The sequence below is a fragment of the Polistes fuscatus genome, unplaced genomic scaffold, assembly GCF_010416935.1.
Source record: "Polistes fuscatus isolate 324 unplaced genomic scaffold, CU_Pfus_HIC Scaffold11, whole genome shotgun sequence".
Lineage (NCBI taxonomy): Eukaryota > Metazoa > Arthropoda > Insecta > Hymenoptera > Vespidae > Polistes > Polistes fuscatus.
The window spans coordinates 473,617-487,431 of NW_025113009.1; the positions used below are offsets into that span (position 1 = coordinate 473,617).

General features: G+C 40.2%; 1 protein-coding gene across 3 annotated transcripts in view; it reads left to right on the plus strand.

Moving 5' to 3' along the window:
* The window catches only part of LOC122526502 (protein groucho-like), an 87,591-nt gene that overhangs the window by 26,120 nt on the left and 47,656 nt on the right, over positions 1-13,815 (plus strand). For all 3 annotated transcript variants that reach the window (XM_043649942.1, XM_043649941.1, XM_043649943.1), the window contains exons 2-3: positions 3,697-3,794; positions 8,388-8,451. In XM_043649942.1, coding sequence (XP_043505877.1) covers positions 3,697-3,794; positions 8,388-8,451 — 162 coding nt within the window. The remainder of the gene's footprint in view (positions 1-3,696; positions 3,795-8,387; positions 8,452-13,815) is intronic.

The following is a 13,815-nucleotide window of genomic DNA, read 5'->3' on the forward strand; positions in this document are numbered from 1 at the left end:
ATTAAATCGGCCGCAGGACGTAAAGGACACTGATTGACGTGTGCCGGCTGTGTTCCCTCTCTCTCTTTTTCTCTCTCTCTCTTTCTATCGTTCTTTCTCTTTCACTTTATCGCTCTTTCTCTCTTTCTCTCTGTTTCTCTCTCTTTCTCTTGCTCGCTCTCATTATTATTCGTCGAAACGACATAATTCGCGCTTCGCTTTTCGACGAAAATCTAACCGCGTTTTCCGGTGTCGGCAACGACAAGCATCCAACGGTGCATCCACCCTCCTCCACACCTCTTTCCGAGCCCGCAAACATATCTGCGGGCAGCCGAGCTCGCCGAAAACTTTCACCGTTTTATCGGACGTTGAACGATGAACATTTGAAAATCGAGCAGAAAAGAGACGACATACATACACCGTCAAAAGTTTCGAGCACTCTACTCGTTTTTGCATAAATTTCACTCCCTCTCTCTCTCTCTCTTCTATATACAACGACGTGCAAAAGTTTACGGCTAAATAGATTTTTCATGTTTTCTATCTACAAATTAACTTAACTGAAATTTTCGTTAATACTGGACGTAAGTGTGTATTACATATATGCCCTTAAAGATAATATGAAAAAGAGAACAATATTATTTATTCTTTTCTATATTTTCATTTAATAATTTATGGACTTAGCGTAATTTCAAAGTTGCAATTCTGAGTCGGCAAAAAGTCTGTGGCCGTTTATATTCAAGTAATGTGTTTTGAAATAGAAACAATCAGTCGACACTAATGTCACTCGTTAAATGATAATCATAGATTAGTTTATTTCGGTTAGAAAACAAAAACGTTTAATGAGCCTAGCAACAGCCGGAAAGACTTAACATAAAATTGTTTTCAAATTTTCTATTGGAAAAATGTTTGCGTATAAGGATAAGACAGTAATTAATAAGAAAAATAAGATAGTTCGATTATTAAAAATAAGCTAAAAAATATCTACATGATAGTCGATGGAGATATTTTAAAAAATTATTTGATATCATATCTTGCTACAAAAATGTCGCCGCAATATCGGATATTCCAGCGAGTGTTATGTTGACCATAAACACTCGTTGAAAATGGTCAAAGAGTGGTGGTTATCTGCAAAAATGAAGTTTATATAATATAAATCTATTCGGATGAAAAATATTGAAATCTAAATTATCGAGCAGTGCAGCGGCGAAATGTCACATTCTATTATCTTTAATGAAATCGTAAAGTAACATTGGCCGTTCAATAAACATTTCTGAACATTCGTTTGAATCAATAATCGAATTATCGATCGATTCTCTCTATCTATACATAGTAGCAAGCTTTATCTTTTATTTAACCAATAACAACGGTTCGATCATTATAATAAAGAGTTATTCTAGACAGTTCACCCGGTATATCGAAGCTATAGAAGGTGGCGCGAGCGCTCGTCGAAAGCCAATAAATTAATTGGATTGACCGCGAGCGGCTTTGTGCGAACAAATGGGATCAACGATTCTTGCCGATCAGCAGCAGCAGCAGCAGCGGCAGCGGCAGCGGAGAGGAGAGTCGATGTTGGTGCGTTGGTGCTGGTATTGGTGCTGGTGCTGGTCTGGTGATGGATGGTAACGGTGACGGTGGCTCACCAACATAAGCATCAGACGGCAGAACGAAGCGATTTTCGCGAATCCGTCAACGCGATCCACGTTAACGCGATCTTCTAACCGGATGTCGACCTAGCCATGCGCTTACACATGTACTTTGTCGTTTAGAAAAAAAAGTATAACACACAAAGAAGACGAATATGGGGGAGGGGGTAGAGACACGTAAATGTTCACGCTTATTTTGCATTCATTTTGATTAATCTTCCTCTGCATATTAGCGAGGGAAGAAATTGATCTTTGAATTAACAGGACGACTTGAAATATAAATTAGATAATAAGAGGATTCTTTCCGAGACGATTGATTATATTTGTTAAAAGCAATCTAAACTTTCGCGTAGATATAATACAAACGGATGAAAGAGATACCATGAAACGCATAAGAAATATAAAGGGTACTCTGCTTAGGCGTTTACTTATTATTTCTTTGAATTATACATATATACGTGTTCTTTACGAGTATTATTTCAACGGCTTCTTCTGCTTACTCGTAAAACGAACGACGCGAGTATAAGTAAGTAACACTATCAGTGTTGTTTCGTCGCTGTGTCAAACTCACAGCTACTACGTTCCTTCGTGGAACGTGGGAGCGAGCTGATACAGTCGACGGCAATAACCGTGCTTTTAAAATTGCCCTGACGAAGCGGCTTCCTTCTACGAAGAAAAATGAAAACAAAAAGAGAGAGAGAGAGAGAAAAAGAAAGAGGAAAACGAGAAATAAAGATACCGTTATAAAACTGGATCCAAAGTGATTTCGTGATATTTCGAAATGTTCGCATTTAAAACAATGCAATCTTAACGTACGATTTTTCACATTAAAGTCGTTAAATTTAAACGATGCGTTAGAGGGTGAGAAATATCGTCAAGGTCTTATCCTCGATGAGAATAATGTTTCTACGAGCACTTGATACAACTCAAGGGAAGAAGAAAAGGGCAAAGGGAGGAGGAGGAGGAGGAGGAGGGCGGGCAAGTTAATGCGAACGTTTGAACTTCTCAGCCTTCGATCTAATATAGTAGCGAGCTCATTAAAGACCGCTTAATGGGCTCGATGCAGCCGGTTGGGAGAGAGTTATGGGGGTGAGGGGGTTGCTGACGAGGAAGGTGGAGAGAGAGAGAGAGAGAGAAAGCGAGAACTGTTTTAGCTTTTACGAGGCCGACGTGGCATATCCGTTTTGCGAGACACGACGTGCAAAACGATCGATAACACGGTTGTAACGTTATTACCGGCGGGTATACGGAGGTGGGTAGTAGCACCGGTACTACCGGTAATAATGTGGCTTTTACGGTCGTGCGCGCCGCTACAGCTGCCGCCAAAGTCGGTAAGTGCGGCTTTCCATCGAGCTCTCTCTCTCTCTCCCACTCTCTCTCCCACTCTATCTCTCCCTCTCTTGAACGCGCGACGACGGAAACCGAGGTTCGCGGTATGCGCACTACCACCTGGAATTTATCGCACTTTCGCGACTCTTCGAGCTTTCCTTCAACGATTCCAACTTCTTCAAATTATTTTCCAATACTCCTTTCTCGTCTTCCCTTTGTTTGCCTTTTTATTCCACTTTTATGTTAAAAAACACGACGAGGAAAAAATATTCTTTATTTGTTGAATATATGATGGCGATATAATAAAATTTATATACGGGTATATATATTTGGGTTTTAATTTCTTTCTATTTATATATCTGTCTAGGTATTACAAATTTTCGACAGCTCTATTTCGAAATATATATGTATATCTACATAAATAAATATATATATATTTAGAGAGAGAGAGAGAGAGAGTGAGAGGGAGGGAGGGAGATAGACGTCAACGTTTGCATCGTTTCCAAACTTAAAGTTCCGAGCGATATTTCGAAGCTTCCTGTGAACTTCAAAGCGAGTGGAAAGATAAATAGATTTATAAGAGTGAGAGAGAGGGAGAAAACGAAATTCCAGCTCTCTCGCTCTCTCTCTCTTTCTCGTTTGAAGATCCTTATTTTTCTAAAAGGCTTTCCGATGGGAGGGGAGTGTATTTAAAAATATCACTTGTTATTTTCTTTCGACTAATTGATCTGTGTTTATGTTTCAGGGTCCTCCGCAGCCTGGGCAACCGTTCAAGTTTTCGGTCAGTGAGTCCTGCGACCGAATAAAAGAAGAATTTAGTTTTCTACAGGCACAATATCACAGGTAATTCGTTTTCCTCTATCGCGGATTCCCTTTTGTCTCAAAAGTTCGAACACTATTGTTCGCGGACATTTGTACCGCGTACGGATTCCGCGTGGGCGAATAAGCGAAACGGACGAGAACGACCGGCGTAGGCGGCTAATCGCTGGACCGGAAGCCACAGCGAAATCAAACCGAGAGGGAGAGGCAGAGAACGGGGAAATGTCTCGTTGGGATTAGATGCATACGAGTAGTATCGTTTCGGATTAGCAAAAGTTCGTTTTCCGAATGACGCTCCTCCTTTCTTTTTTCCTCTTTTTGTTTTTTTGTTCCCCTTTTTTACCTTCCCTTCCTTTCTTTTTTTAACGAATTATGAAATTGCAGTTACACACTCTGGGTGGTTGTCCTGGTAAGCGAGCGTTCGTTCGTACGTTCGATATATCGCGTTCGTTTCGCTCGTTTTTTAATCGCGCCAACAAAAACCTCATTAGCATTTGTAATCATTCGTTTTGCATCCTCTTAAATGTTCGAGATCGTAAAGTTATAATACGATGAAGAAAATGTAGCGTATAAAAGGAGGTTAAGCGAGTAAGAAAGGTCGTTAATCGTGGCACGATCTCTTGCACGCTAGAAAATAAAAAGAAGAAAAAGAAGAAGTTGGTGATCGAACGAAAGGAACTTTTCTTTCTCTCTCTCTCTCTCTAAACTCTAAAACGATGTGTTGATTTTGGTCTCGCGAACAAACGATTGCTTGATTTCTATCTTGCGTCCTTAGGAAGAGAATAATAATTTATGTGGCTTTGGTTTGACGTGTTAATTCGCAAAGTCACGTGCCTTTCGGAGTGGCACGACCACGACGGAAACTTAAATTACTGCTTTCGTGTCGAAGCATCGAGAAGGTGCGCCATCTAAGGGAGGAAAGGAAGAAGGGTCGGACGGAAGGAGTCGAGTCCCCGGGCCCCGGCTCGCTGAGTGCATACATGCATAAATATGTGGCAGAACGTACGTGCGTCGCGTGCGACATTTTCTGCTCGCTCATTGTTTCAAAGACCTATCGCTTACCTAAGTAAGTAGTACTTACTTACGTACTCGATCGGCGAACCTCGATATCGAATTTACGTGCTCGACCAGCTCCAGCGAACCTTTCATTTCTTTATTTTTCTTTATTTTTCTTTATTTCGTTTGTTCGTTTGCGGTAGAAAACTATTTTGATCTCTCGTTAAAACGCTATTTGTTTTTTATTATTTATTTCTTTTCCGCGCAGAAAGAGAGAAAAAGAGAGAAATTATTACGTATCAATGATTTATCCTAAGGGAGTAAAGAGATAAACGGCAAATATTATATCCGGTCTACAAATCTCATGTACCGCGTTAATTTCTCTTCGTTCGGTGCTTTCGTTGTACGGTTAATGATGCGATAAGTATTCGCGCATTACCGGAACTCGAGTTCTTTTCTTCTCTAGATTCGCCGAATATTTTCGAATAAAGAGAAGAAGAATTTGCGGAGAATAACGGGAATAAAAAGGGAATGAAAGAAAGGATTTGTAAGAAAAGCGATGATAAAGGAGGAAAAGTAAATCGTCTAATCGGGGAAAAAGAAGGAACAAAAAAAAATAATAGGAAATAATCGTGAACGCTGACTCGATTTGTTCGTTAAAAGAAGGAAATAGAAGGAAGGAAGGAAGGAAGGAAGAAGGGATATACCTAACGAAGAAGGTTCGTATTTGCGAAAATAATTAATAATCCGCGATTGGTTATCGATCTCGGGGTAGGGGTAGATATTCAGAGGTGCTTTTATCGTCGATTCGATTCCTTCTATTTGCGGGCTTCTTCCTCGCGTTAGAGAATTTATGAAGCTCGCGCGTGCTCCGGTTCTGCGTTATTTCGCAAAATCGAGTTGCGGGATTTCCGTTCCGCTTTCGTCGATCGTTTCGCCTTTAATGGATCGTGACTCGTCGAATGTTCGTTCGCCGAGGTAATAACTCTATCGTTTTATTACGTCTGCTTGGACGTTTAACGAATCGAATAAAATTGCGTAATAAGTTAAGATTGAAAAGCTTACTTTAAAAGGGGAACCATTTTTATCGAACTAAAACGATTTTTCGAGAGACAAGATCGTCCAGGCTACTAAAATCGTGTCGAGAGTGTCAAATGGAATTGAAATTATGTTAACGAAAAGAAAGAAAAGAAAAAAGAAAAAGGAAAAGAAGAAGAAGAAAAATCGTTATGAGAGAAGCACGAAAGGTTAACATTTAAATGTGGCCACGTTCGTAGAGTGGAATTTTAACAATTCCGTACGAACTTCTCTTATCTCCTTACTCCGTAAACGCACACATGTTTTAATTTAACGTTCCGCCGACGTGCTCGGGATGAGGAGAAGCAGCAAAAAAAAAGATTAAATAAAAAAAAAATAGAGACCGAGAGCAAGAGCAAGAGTTGAGAGAGAGAGAGAGAGAGAGAGAGAGAGAGAGCAGCGCGGTCGAGCTAGATATTAATGCTTTTCACTTTTTCCATTTTCCACTTTTCCTCTTTTCCTGCTTTTCTCTGCGTTACCTTAAATTGGAACGCGAGAAACTGACCGGTGAAAAAGTAAAGAGACTTTGTGGTTTAGCTGCTGAACCAGAACGAAAAAGGGAGAGAGAGAAATTTAACGCGAAACGTCGCGAAACATTCTTTTCATGACGACTTCGTCCCAATAATTTTCTTTAATTTCAATATTTTTCTATATCGTTACCGTGTAAATGCGTTTACACTTGGCCGAGTACAAATTTACAAAATTTTCGTATAGAACGCGTAATAAAATTTTTATATCCATGTAAATTTTTGCTTTCAAGCACGCGCATAAATCCGTAAAATAACGTATTTAATTCAGTTTCCGTTTGGAAATATTTCCCAAGCGCCGTCGCTTATATACACGTTATTGCAAATCATCTAGCGTATCGTTCGATAGATAAAAATAAAAAAGAAATAATAAAAAAAAAAAAAAAAGGAACGAATTGAAAAAGAACGCGATCGACAAAATATGTATTGTCGGTTTTAGAGAAGATCGGGGTAAAAAGAGGTGAAAATAGCGAGGGAAATTATCGCGGTACCGTGGTGGACGCTACGTCGCAAAATATTGGGGGTGGGGGGAGGACAGAGAGACATGTAACTAGCAAACTAGCGTTTGGGACGCGCTCGAATATACGCATGGGCACGTTCCTCTTGGTGCGTGCAAAAAAACGCGAGTCCGCACATATGGTGCACGCATCACCATACTCGGGGACCATTGTTACGCGAAATGCATTGGCTGTAGAGAATCACAGGAGAAGGGGGGAAGCGCAACATCGACGCGTACGTTGGATTCTCTGTTTTGTTACCGTAATGTCGAACGATACGTTGTTTTTGTTATTAAATTCTGCATGTATCCTTCGACAAGATCGTAGTTTATGAACGAGAGTGGTGTTAGGTTCAGTCGACCGAAGGGAACGAACGAAACCGCACGGAAAAATGCTTTCCCTTAAATTTGAATTTCTTTTTTTAATTTACGATCATTATTACGAACAACTGGGTTTTTTTCCTCGGCAGATGTAATTTACGCGATGGATATGTAGTACGTTGTTATTTTTCCAACGAGAGGTAGAAATACAGTATTCGTGTGATAACTTTATAAAATATTGTCAACATCTTCCTCTCGCACCGAACAATTACTCGTCATTAATTGCTTTAACGAGAAGGGTCTCTTGGATGTGTTTTCACGAGCGATTCGAACGATCGGCTGGCGTCCAATTTTCCCCGCTGGTACACTCGATTACGATTCGAGTCAGCGTGCCGTCGTTGCTCGTGCATGGATAGCAGAGGGAAAGAGAGGGGCAGTGGGAGTGGGAGAGGGAGGGAAGCGGAGTTAGAGGGTTACGAGACTGCCGTGTAACGAATTATTATCGATGTTTGTTGCGGCCGCGCTAATTGCGTATTTTTAACGGCTTGCCTGCGAAGCGGTATTCATCATCTCCCATCCCCGCTCGGCCCCTCGCCCTCCTCACCCTCTCGCCAAAGCCACGCGATTGGTCGACCGCGTCGATCGAGAAAGAAAACTGGCGGGGTGAACTAATAGCGAGCAGTCATTGATCGATCCTGATTTTGTATTTTTCTCTTTGCAATTCGTAACAAAAGGGTAATCGATTTTCGTAGCCGAATCAAAGAATTGTTACTATACTACTCCTGTTTATTTGTGTGCAGATAGAAATTATGAATTTTTCATTCGGAATATTTGTGCCATTTTAATTCTTCCCGTGAATTGCATTTTTTTTCTTTTTTTTTTACGCATTTCGAAGCTTTCTCTAGAATTTGTATACCGTCCGAGCGCGGTTTTGGCTCCCAACAATTTCCGTTTATCCCTGAAAAACCTGTATCACGATACTTAATAATTGATTTTTCCAAATCCGATCGGCATCGATCGCGCGAAGCAAAGTCACGAAGCAAAAACAATGTGTACGCGATGTAATCGGATTATCGAGTCCTTTCTGTCAAACAATGTTTACGAGAATGCAACTCAATGCGCGTTCCTATCCTTTTTTATAATATAAACTAACGACTTTTGATATTTATCTCACATTTACGTATTATTTGTGTTGTTTAGTATAAAATTGGACCTGGAGAAGCTCGCACAGGAGAAGACGGAAATGCAGCGTCATTACGTTATGGTGAGTACATTTTCTTTTTTCATTCGATTTCATTTGATTTCAATTTGATTTCATTGATTTGATTTATTTTCCGTTTATCAATTCTTTGTCCAAGCATTATCGTGTAATTCTTCTTGGACTATCGTCGAATGTTCATATGGAATTTGTTCCCTCGAATTAATCGGATATGCTATGTACAATATACCTACGTGCCTCTCGTGCAACGATCGAAATACCGTTAATTTATTTGGCTGCGCGTGTCTATTAATGAAATTGCTATATTAAATGGCATCGGTGATTCTCAGTGGTCGATAAATTATAATTTGCAGGGAAGCTTAATAATTCAGCGAAACGGTATCTACGGAATTTGAAATACGTAGAAGCCGATGCACATCATTTTCATAGATATTTATCGTTAAAGCGTTAACAATGAGTGTGGTTTCGGGTTCTTTTGTTTAATTTCTTTTTTATCGAGAAAGGATACTTGGAAGTCAATCGAAATGGCATTAGAAACGAGCTTTTTATTATTTTGTTTTTTTTTTTATTAATATTGTAATAACGTAATTAACTATTGGCTACTTTGTTGTAACGAAAGGTTTGGTGGCAAACAAACGTTTGGCGCGATATTACCGTACGAGTATACATAGAAAACACTTTTGGAATACGTGGTCTCAGAAAATTACGTTAAAACGAAAGCCGCGTTTCGTTGCCTTTGTACTCTGTCGAGTTTCCATTTGGCGGTTGTCGAAGGGATGGTAAATAAACGGAAAACAAAAATGAGCATTGCATTAGCTAATGAAAATAACCGGAGAATGCTTTTCCAAAACGAGTATACGATAGGAGTAGAGAGAAAAATACTCATAGATTCGACTACTTTTCTGTTCGCGCGAGAAATTCCAAGATAGCCTGTTGGTTCGTACACTCATATCCAGTAGAGGTGCAATTCTATAAGCATTTCTCGAAAGCTTTAGTAATTTTCACGGACACGCGCTTTCTACGGTTGAAAGCGCAAACGAGATTCGCAGGCACTTGAGAATATACTCTGTAACGTCGTGTATACGTATCTACTTACTCTCCCTCTCTCTCTCTCTCTATTTTCTGCTAGCTCGACACTCGTGTTTGCAGTTACTTTTTGCGACCTCGTAGCCGCACTTTCGCCCGTAGATCTTCGTTATTACCTTACGTCACGATGTTGGTCATGCGTGCGTCTTCATTAGCTGCAAATCCGTGTAGGTTTTCTCAGTCCTAGTAGGTTGAAGGTCACTTACCGTGTTAACGTATGCAACTACGTTTATCGATCTCGATAGATCGTAGTCGTCGTTCTCATTCACGATTACTGCTACCAATGTAGATAGAAAGAGAAAGAGAGAAAGAGAGTGAGAGAGAGGGGGAGGGAGGGAGAACTTTGTACAATAATTTATGGGGTACGGTCGTTCACTGCGTGACTACGTTCGATGCAAATCGCGCGATATAAAATGCAGTCCGTTCGCTCAGCCGTGGACGTGGCACTTCCGGCGATTCACGCTAAGCGAAAGATTAATCGATCGATCTCGATTGCGAACGAAGCGAGCCATTTTCTCACGTCGATTTAGCGATCTCTCGCGTTCGGTCACGATTAACGCACTTGAGTTCGAATTTACGCGAGAGTCATCCTTTCTACCTATACGTATACATATATATATATACATTTCTCGTTATTATAGCCACGATAGGCATCCCTCGATCGGTTCGATACTAAACGAGTCCATTCGTTATTAGAGAGCCTCTGCTGGCATGTTCACTTCTCGCGCTCTACCGATGATCGATCATCCTCGAAGGTAACAAAAATGTATTTTATCGGATCGTTTCGCAAGCCGGACACGCAGCAACAGGTTTATATATATATATAGAAAGAGAAAGAGAGAGAGAGAAACAGACAGACACAGAAGAGGTATTTAGGTAGGTACTGCATAGCTACACCTGTTCGTGGTACCAACCAACCAACCAACCAACCAACCAACCAACCGATCTAGTCGCCGCTCGAGACTCTATCTCCAATCGATATCGAACTCGCCACCAACTATTTACGCTTTCAGATTTCCTTCGATGATAGCTCGTTTATCGTAACGTGCAATCGACTCGAGTTTATATTTCGATTTATATAATCGATGCATCTTCCCTAGATATCGTTAGATCTTTCTTTCCTCTACAATACGATTTCACTCGGCATCCTTGTTAAATGTCACTCTCGTAGACGCAATCTACACGCTTTTGCACACATTGCGTCATTTAATTTCTTCGTTTACAGTTTGTAAGCAAGTTTGCAAATCGCGACCTTTAGCTACTGCTTGAAAGAAATAGAGATAGAGCTAGAGATAGAGACAGAGATAGAGAGAGAGAGAGAGAGAGAAAGAAGAGTAGAAAATGAGAAAATAATGGAAAAGGTGCAGAGACGGGTGCATCCAGTCGTTGCCGTTCGTGGCACGTTTACCGGATTCGATCTTATGTTAGCAAGGAAGAAATCCGTTCTACGAAAGGTTCTGCATCGAAAGAGGTCGGAGGGCAAACGAAGACTCGCGTTAGAAATGAAGAGGAAGACGGTTCTCTTACGGCGCCGTTATACGACGGCGTCGTAGTCAGAGGGCCATTACGCTTTTACGATTCTTTCATGTAATCGTCGAGCTCGTGAACTTTTACGAGTTAGAACGAAGATCGCTTCGTTCAACCCTTCGTTCCCCTTTTTACACCGATCGATTCCACCCAAGCAAGATACTTGTACATTTATCTATAAATATATATCTACATATGTAAGTAATAATTTGGAAAATATATGCGGATACATAAAAATCATTCGATATTCTATTTTTGGAAAGAGGCGTAAATTATACGCGACGAAGAGAGAGACAGTTAAACGGGAATAATAATTGTATCTTCTCGTCTTACGTTCAATGCTTTTTTGGTATCAATCGAAAAGAGGTAAAAATAAAAGGAAAAGCCGAGGAACGTCTAACGTGAAATCGATTCGTTTCGAAACGGGATCGTTACAAAGTTCGTAATTGATGTCGGGTGTTGATTTAATAATCGGGTTCGAACGACTCGGTAGAAATGAGTTATTACGAGCGACGTTGGAAAGATGGACGAAAACGAGGGAAAGAGAGAGAGAGAGAGAATCCATTAAGAATTCCATTCAAGCGATTCCATCCAACGAAGCTTCTACTTTACTTCGAGCTATTAGCGTTCCATCGATTTATATCATACGTATTGAATCCGCGAGTTATCGATGAAAAGTAGGGGGAAACATTCGCGCATATAAAAAGCTTGCAAAAAGGTACACAAATTTATTCGTCTTCTTTTTATCATTCATTATATTATTTCTTTATACGACGAGAGAGACGCGTCTATTTCTTTTTATGTAAATATATCTCCAATTTTAGAAAGATTAGATGCAATCGCGAAAGACTTTATTATCGATTAGAAAGATACGTGGTTAATATAGATATCGAACGGCGAATAACGGGAGAGAAAGTTGATGTTAAAACGTGACAAAGAACGTTGACGCGACGAGGGTTACAAGTATAGGTAGTAAACATACGTATAATATATTATACAATGTAGGAATATAATACCGTTAACTTTAGCATCTCGTTTACGCTTCGTTGGATTTACAGGACCGCTTCATTACGCGAACGTATTTCTCGCGCGCGAACAACGTTCCACGCATGGTAGGTAAACTATCATCTCATCAACGCGTCAACTAGCTAGTTCAAGCTAGTTTCACTTTTATCGAACATTTCTTCGATCATTTTTTCGATCATTTTCTCTTATATACGCGTAGGTCGGGAAACCGAACGCGAACGAGGAAAATCACGCTTCCAACGAAATTCACTCGTTCCTTGCCCATCGTAGTTCTTTTACGTTAGCTAGTGGCTTCTTTTAAGGGCATGTTATTCGTACACGGTATTCGAACCGTCGAAGGTCGATCGGAGTAACAGATAAGGGTCCATCGAAAGAGAACGCGTAAAAGGGATCCATTAGATTCTCTTTCTTTCTCTTTCCTTTTGTGCCGTCTCTCTACTCGAGATATCGATCGCGATCGATATCGTCCATTTATTCGAGAACGTACAGCCACGGAATCGTTTTCATCGTCCGGAGGATCTCGCGTTCGGGCAACATCAAAGAAACAGAGAGAGTTCTCTTAGGGCAAACAATAAGTATCTTTTTCTATCTCTTCCAGCTCTCTCATTCTCCCTCATTCTCGTTGGATATTTTTTCCTCTCGTAACTTGGCTTTGACGTGGAAAAGAGGGAAGCACGAACGCGAGTCGTGGAAATCTAATAACGATAAGCGCAAAGTTGACCCTTTATTACTGCCAACGGGCGCCACTACTTCTCGCGCTTATGAAACAATCGGAATTAACGTTAAGCTTTTCTTCTTCTTTTTTCCCCTCTTCCTTTCTTCTCTCGTGTTTTTTATTTTGTTTATTATTTTGATTATTTTTATTATTATTCTATCTTTTTTCCTGCCGTTCCTTTACCTCTTCGACTCTTTAAAAACCATTTTAGGTTCTGCTTTATGGAAGGTGGAGATAACGTTGGATAGATAGTAACTTTGTTTTACGACAGCTTAATAAAAACCTGAGGGAAACGCGTTAAACTCTCAGAGATTTGTATTTTCGTAAGATCCCTTAGACAAAGGGGGAAAAGAAAAGTATGATGAAGAGGAAGAAGAAGAAGAAGAAGAAAAAGAAGCAGAGTAAAAAGGATTCTTCATTTTTCTTTTCAGACATCGACTTACGCGAAGGAAAATGTTCGTTGCATTAATATTTCAATTAGCCGCTAAAAGGGGTAGAATTTGTTCTTTAAATCTCTCTCGTCTAGTTCGCGAAAATAAGAAGCTGAAGGACAAGGAAAAGGATTATAGCGAGATGATAAGCATCGAGAAATATTATTCGAAACTTGTTTCGGTTAGTTGGAAGCATCGAATTGCATCACACTTGCCGTCCTTGTGCGGCGAAATGAGTAGGTAAATGTGGCTTGAATGCGGTAGGAAAGAGAGCGTAATAAAAAGTAAAAACTCCGGCTCGTTGAACACGCGAGCGTGAAATTACGCGTGTAGCGTGAAAAATTGGCGGAGAAAGAAGGAGAGAGATAGAACGAATAAAAGTAGAGTAGGTAGAGGCAAAAAAGGATTGTAGACGGGGATAATAATAATTAATAATTAGATTTTCAAATGTATATATATATAAACGGGAAGAGAAATTATTGTTGAATTTTCATCGCCTTCCTCGATTTTTCCATAAAGCACGGAACCACGAGGATAGGTAGATCTCTCCTATTAAATGCATCCTTGCTAAAGTGACGTTCTCGGTCTTTCGCGATAATTAAGATCGTGACCTCGGTTCAGACA